Source organism: Heliangelus exortis, chromosome 28 (genome assembly GCF_036169615.1).
Source record: "Heliangelus exortis chromosome 28, bHelExo1.hap1, whole genome shotgun sequence".
NCBI classification, from domain to species: domain Eukaryota; kingdom Metazoa; phylum Chordata; class Aves; order Apodiformes; family Trochilidae; genus Heliangelus; species Heliangelus exortis.
Window position 1 is genome coordinate 4,175,111 of NC_092449.1, and position 6,586 is coordinate 4,181,696.

Consider the following 6,586-nt stretch of genomic DNA (forward strand, 5'->3'; position numbering starts at 1 on the left):
TCACCGCGACGCCCCGCCCCCTCGCCACTACGCCCCGCCCCATCCAGTGACGCCCCGCCCACGCCCGGTAACGCCCCGCCCACTCCCGGAGTCTCCCGGGGGAACCGGGGGGGATCGGACCCGGGGGCGCCTCCGCCGCAGCCGCTGCCACCACCGCAGCCGCCGCCACCGCCATGGGCTCGGTGTTCACGTGTCTGCGGCGCTTCTTCAGTGAGTCCGGGCCCCTCGGGAGCCTCCTGTCCCGCCTGGAGGCTCGGACCGGCATCAAGTGGCTCTACCTGGCCCCAGGTGCGACCGGGATCCCCGGACCCCCACTCCCGTCTCCCTCTCCGCTGCCTCCTCCTCCAGCTGCGGGGCTCTCCGGGGGTCCTTCCGCTCCCTTGGGTGCCCTGGGAGCCCCTCACCTTCCCTCTGGGCTCTGGGGAGGCAGCAGGGGGTCAGGACCCCTCCGTTTGGGGCTGGGGGGAGGGGTCTGTCCCTGTCTGTCCTCACCTTGGGCAGGCTGAAATCCCCCACCCCAACAAACCGGGACCCCTCTCCTCCAAGGTCCACGCTGCACCTCGCCTGTCCCCCTTCTCCCGTTCAATATTTTATATCAAACTGGAACGGTTTGGGGTGGGGGCGGGGGGGTGTCCCCATTTTTGCCACATCCTTCCCCAGCCTTTCACCTCCCAGGGCTGGTTCCGGTGCTGGTTGGACACAGGGTGTGTGACCACTGGGTGATTCCAATTAAGAGGGTGCTGGGACCTTGGTTGTGCTGGGGTCTGATGGGCTTTTGGGGCAGGGGATGAGCTGAGGCACCGCTGCCACCCCACAGCTATGGTCCCGTGTGCTCCATCCCTGTCTGGGAAGGAGAAGCTGCTGTTAAACTAAAAATACCCCAATTTCTCCTTGTCCCAGCTCTGGAGTAATTCCCAGCTTGTGTTTGAACCCAGCAGGGTGGGTTCTGGGTCTCTGGTGACCCACGGGCTGCAGCTGGAAGTCCCCTTGCCTGGCCTCGGGGTGACGCAGCCAGGGTGGCTTCACCTGGGTCAAAATCCCAAAATCCAGGAGGAGGAGTGGTCCCTTCCCAAGGCACGGGGCTGACAGTCCCCACAGCCACTCACCCGGGCACAGTGGGATGGTTGCAGCTGCTCCCTTGGCAGCTTTTTGGGAAAGAAGCCCCCTTTTTTTTTTTTTTTTTTTTGGGGGGGGGACGAACTTATCCCATGAAATCCCTGTGGAGGCTCCAGGGGGAAGGAACCCAGCGCTGCCTCAGCCTCTCCGTGTGTTTTCCTGGAGGGAAGGTTTGACACTGGCCCAGGGTGCCCAGAGAAGCTGCGGCTGCCCCATCCCTGGCAGTGTCCAAGTTTGGATGAGGCTTGGAGCAGCCTGGGCTGTGGGAGGTGTCCCTGCCATGCAGGGGGGTTGGAATTGGGACCTTTTTAAGGTCCCTTCCAACTCAAACCCTTCCATGATTCCACGGTTCTATGGTTCCATGACTGTGATGGCTTCACAGCCACGTTGCTCCTGGGAAGGACCCAGAGCTCCCTTCATGCCTGGAAGAGGGATGGGAGGAAGGTGCAGGAATGCTGGCGTGAGCAGAGCAGGGATAATCCATCCTCTGAGCCTGAGCAAGGGCTTTCCTCTAATTCCCCAGCACGGACAGGTTCAGTCCTGGCTTTCCTGCCCTCTCCATCATCTCCAGGCTCAGGGGGTTCCTTGCCCAGGGCTCCTTCCCCCAGCTTTGCTTCTCCTGCTCTCAGCCAACATCCGAGTGCTGGGCGAGCTCCAGCATTTAATTGTGACGATTTAATTTAATTTAATACCAAGGATCGCTGGTTTCTCGGGGGGCTGAATCCTTCCAGCTGCTCAGCAGCAGCAGCAGGAGATGTGTGGAGGGAGCAGCAGAGCCGGGCTGGGCTTGGCAGGGGAGCAGAGCTCCTCCTGGAGCAGTCGTTATGGAAATGCCAAGGGGCTCCGTGGAGGAGAAGCTCCGAGCTGTGACTTTTGTAACATATCTGTGTGTCTGTGAGTTCATTTATATCGCTTTGGACTCCAGGGCTGTGTTGGCACCTCCAGTTCTGATGCCTCCCGCAGCCTTGGCTCAGCTCCAGGGCTGGAGGTGCTGGGAGTTTCTCGTGGTTCAAGCTGTGACAGGGGACAGTGACAGGGCCAGGTTGTGGCTCCCTCAGGGATCAGGCTCTGAGCACCTCGCCGGTCCCGTGTGTGGAGGGGTCCTCCTGCAATTAACTGGGGAGGGGTCGTTATTCCCAACTGGAAGCTCCTGGCATGTGCCTCTTCTCACTATGGGGACCAGCAACCTGCTCAGCAGAGGGACCCGAGGTCTCTCCTGGCTGTCAGGGTGGTGACAGGTCTGGGACCACCCTCTCTGTCCCCTGGCAGTTTCTCTGGCACTCCTGGGGCTGTACCTGGTGTTTGGCTACGGAGCCTCCCTCGTCTCCAACCTCTTCGGCTTCATCTACCCCGCGTACGCCTCGTGAGTACCCCCCATCCCTGCCCACCCCCCGCGGCCTCTGGAGGGCGTCCCCTGCCCTCAGCCGAGCATCTCCTTGGGCTGGGATCACGTCGGGAAGCTCCTGGACACCTTCCCCAAACCAGTGGGAGCAGGCAGGGTGCCAGCACGGGGCAGCAGCACCCATCAGGCGGATTTGCTGCAGGGTTTGGGGGGGTTGGGGAGGAGGTGCCCGGCCTGGCAGGGGGGGCTGTGACACCAGCACTCTTCCCCTGTCCTGCCACAGCATCAAAGCCATCGAGAGCTCCAGCAAGGAGGAAGACACCCTGTGGCTGACATATTGGGTGTTGTACGGCACCTTCAGCATCGCTGAGGCCTTCTCTGATGTTTTCCTCTTCTGGTTCCCGTGCTTCTACGGTGGGAAGGTAAGGGCTTTGTTGGGATCTGCTGGGGCCAGAGCCCTCTTGCCTGAATGGCTGAATTTGGAGGAGCTGCTGGTTCTGGGCTGTGCCCTGTTAGCAGGGGGATGGCTGTGCTGGGGCTGCACGGAGCTCCCTGCGGTCCTGGTACCTCTGCTGAGCTCCGGCCTTGGGAAGTTGTCCTTGGAGGGGATGGGGGTGACCTTGCTCAGCCCCTACCCTCCCATCCTCCAGCTCTGAGGGTCTCTGCTCCCCACAGTGCCTCTTCCTGCTGTGGTGCATGGCCCCCGTGCCCTGGAATGGCTCTCAGGTCCTGTACCAGAGCATCATCCGTCCCTGCTTCCTCAAGCACCGCCGGGCTATGGACAGCATCCTGGGCACCCTCGGCACCAGAACCCTGGACACAGCTTCACAGATCACCCAAGAAGGTAACGTGGGGCCCCCCTGCCCCCCCCCATCCTGCTCCATCTCGGGTGGGGTGGTTTTCCCTGGAGTTTTTCCCACTCTGATGGAGCGGGGGCAGCTCTTCTTTTCCTTGCCATCAAGTGGCCATCTCCCCATGGCTGTGGTCCAAGCTCTTGTGTCCCCCGTGGAGGCAGGAGTTGAGTGGGAAGGGGTTTTTTTTTTGCTCTCTCCCCACCTCTGTAATCCTCTCTTTTCTTCTTTCCCCCCGTGGGGTCCAGTCCTGAGGACTCTGGCCACCAGCAGAGCCCGGCTGAGAGCCGAGGTGGCCCCACAGCTCAGCCACTCCGTATGTACAACCCACCTTTGCCACCCAAGGGACAAAGGGCCCATTGGCACCTTCAACCTGCCACTGGCCCCTTGGCCAGCTCCAGTGGCCACCACACCAACCTCTTGCCGCTGTGGCTCACACCCAACCATCTCTTTCTCCCTTGGCATGGCTTAGAGCAGATGCTTTCCCTCTTCTTTCTCTGTTGTCAGAATTTCAACACCCCCCCCTCCACAAAAATCCTCCATTCTTCTTCATCCTCTCCCTCTCCCCCTCCATCCTCTTCCTCTCCTTCTCCATCTTCTTCCTCTCCTTCTCCCTCTCCTCCGCCATCCTCACCCTCTCCTTCTCCATCTTCCCCTCCATCTTCTTCCTCTCCTCCTCCATCCTCTCCCTCTCCTTCTCCATCTTCTCCTCCATCCTCTCCCTCTCCTCCTCCATCCTCTCCCTCTCCTTCTCCATCTTCTCCTCCATCCTCTCCATCTTCTCCTCCATCCTCTCCCTCTCCTTCTCCATCCTCTCCTCCATCCTCTCCATCTTCTCCTCCATCCTCTCCCTCTCCTCCTCCATCTCCCTGTGCCTGTCCCCTCTCGGGAGGAGGTCGGGGCTCGCGTGTCCCTTCAGGGATGGGGCTGAACATCATCTCCCTGTCTTCCACAGCCCCCAGAGGAGCCTTGAACCTGGACAATAAGCTGGACTGAGACCCCGGGACACCACAACTTGGGGCCTGGGGTTGGGACAGGGCCCCGCTCGGCCCGGCCCAACCCAACCCCAGGCTCCCACCGCTGTTCCCCCCCCCTCAATAAACCCCCAGGATCCTCACTTTGCCTCTGCGGCTCCTTTAAGAGAAACGGGGGCGCGGCGCCTTTAAGAGAAGGGGCGTGGTCACATTGGGGAAAGGGGCGGGGCTTGTGGCGGGGGCGTTGCCGGAAGTGAGGTAGGGGGTGTGGCCGGGAGGAGAGCGGGGGGGTGAGGACGGGGTCTGTCTGTCTGTCCTGGGAGGGGGGGGACAAGGGCAGGGGGGGTTTGTCTGTCCGGGGGGGGAAAGAAGAGGGGAAGGGGGGGTCCTGTCTGTCTGTCCCGAGGGTGGGGGTGGAGTCTGTCCGTCTGTCTGTCTGTCCGTCTGTCCGTCTGTCCGTCTGTCTGTCTGTCTGTCTGTCCATCCATCCTGGGGGGGACAAGGGCAGGGGGGGTCTGTCTGTCGTGGGGTGGATAAGGGGGGGGGGTTATGTCTGTCGGTCCTGGTGTGGGTATTGGGGGGGGGGGGAGGCTTCTCTGGGGGGGGGTGTGTCTGTCTGTCTGTCTTGGGAAGGGGAGGACAAGGGTGGGGGTCCTGTCTGTCTGTCCTGGGGGGTCAAAAAGGGGGGGGGGGAGGTGTCTGTCTGTCCTGGGGGGGTCAAAAGGGTCGGGGGGGGGGTCTGTCTGTCTGTCCTGGGGGGTCAAAAGGGGTGTGTGTGTGTGTGTGTCTGTCTGTCTGTCTTGGGAAGGGGGGGCAAGGGTGGGGGTCCTGTCTGTCTGTCCTGGGGGGAATAAGAAGGAGGGTGGGGTCTGTCTGTCTGTGCTGGGGGATGAGAAGGGGGGGGGGGTTCCTGTCTGTCAGTCCGGTATCTGTCTGTCTGTCTGTCTGGGGGTCAGCCCATCCCCCTCACTCTGCTCCCCCCCCTTTCCCCCCTCCCCCCAGCCCCATGATGAGCTCCAAGGCCAAGCGGGTCCTTTCCACCCGCCCCGAGTTCCCCAGCCTGGAGCAGATCCTGAGCGACGTGCGGGGCTCCCCCCCCACTGACCCCATCTTCCTCCTCCCCGAGGAGCTCTGCGGGGACCAGGGACCCTCCCCGGGTGAGTCCTGCAGGAGAGGGGGGAGCACCAGGAGGATCCCAACACCCCTAACCCTTCCCACCCCCCCAGGCTCCCCCATCCCCACGGAGGAGCGGGAGCGGCTGTTCCAGCAGAGCCGTCGTTACCTGGAGATGAACCAGAGGCTGCGGGAATCCCGGGAGCAGCTGCGGGAACGTCGGGAAGAGCTGGAGAGAGCAGGAGCAGCCCTGGAGCAGAGCATCGCCCAGATGAGGCAGAAAGCCCTCTGAGATGGCAGCTGCAGGCAGGGACACCCCGGGGTTCTGGTGTCACCCCTTCAAACCAGGGTTAAAAGCAATTGGGTTGGGTTTTGGGGCAAAAAGATTCAAAAGGAAAAGGGGCTTTTCCCCAGGGGGGGTCCCGGTGCTGGAGGGAAAGCTCTGACCTCGTGTTGGGTCACTGGTGTTGGTGAGCCGGGTGTTGGTGACATGTCCTCCCCACCACGTCCCTTCACCTACGACTTTTCCATCTGGTGCTGCCCTGGGAGTGACCACGTTGCCACCTCCATCTCGGAGAGCTTGGAGCAAGAGGGATTTTGGGGCTACGAGGAGCACCAGGACTCATCCTGACAGCCACCCAGGTCAGCCAGGACAGCCGGGTGGCCATCCTCCTCCTCCTCTTCCTCCTCCTCTTCCTCTCCACCAAATCCCTGGGTGCCCTGTGGTGCCAGCAAATGTCCCAGTGGAACCTCTGGCACATCATCCACTGCCTGGGGGTGAGGAAGGAGCAGGTGCCCCCCTTCCTGCAGCACCTCACCCGCCTCCACTTCCAGACCGAGTTCTTCTTTCAGCACCTCCTGCACAGCCTGAGGACACCATGCTCAGTGCCCCCCAAAGCCCAGCACCCCCCGTCTTCCCCAGCCCCCTCCTGAGGGGCTGCAGGGAGCAGGGGTTGGGTTTGGGGGTTGGGAGTGATGGCCCCATGGGGATTTGTCCTCTATGGGTCACCCCCACGGGGGGGATTGTCACAAACCTCATTAAAAACCCTTCTGGGAGATGTGAGGATGGGACTTGTGTCACCTGCTGAGCAGTGGAACCCCCTGGTGGATTTGGGAAGGGGGTGTTTCCAACCCCCCAGGTATTTATTTGCCCATCCCCTTCCTCTCCCCCCCTTGGTGGGGTGGGGGGT

At 62.0% G+C, this 6,586-nt stretch overlaps 2 protein-coding genes across 2 annotated transcripts; both read left to right on the plus strand.

The window, feature by feature from the left end:
- Positions 1–54: 54 nt before the first annotated feature.
- Positions 55–4,426, plus strand: REEP6 (receptor accessory protein 6). The gene is made up of 5 exons (XM_071727662.1): positions 55–288; positions 2,386–2,479; positions 2,742–2,880; positions 3,134–3,302; positions 4,265–4,426. The coding sequence occupies exons 1-5, from the start codon at positions 174–176 to the stop codon at positions 4,303–4,305; spliced, it is 558 nt and encodes a 185-aa protein (XP_071583763.1). The 5' UTR covers positions 55–173; the 3' UTR covers positions 4,306–4,426.
- Positions 4,427–5,283: 857 nt separating this feature from the next.
- Positions 5,284–6,452, plus strand: C28H19orf25 (chromosome 28 C19orf25 homolog). Its single transcript, XM_071727665.1, has 2 exons — positions 5,284–5,440; positions 5,510–6,452. Exons 1-2 carry the CDS (start codon positions 5,290–5,292, stop codon positions 5,686–5,688), a joined length of 330 nt encoding a protein of 109 aa, XP_071583766.1. The 5' UTR covers positions 5,284–5,289; the 3' UTR covers positions 5,689–6,452.
- The last annotated feature ends 134 nt before the right edge of the window (positions 6,453–6,586 follow it).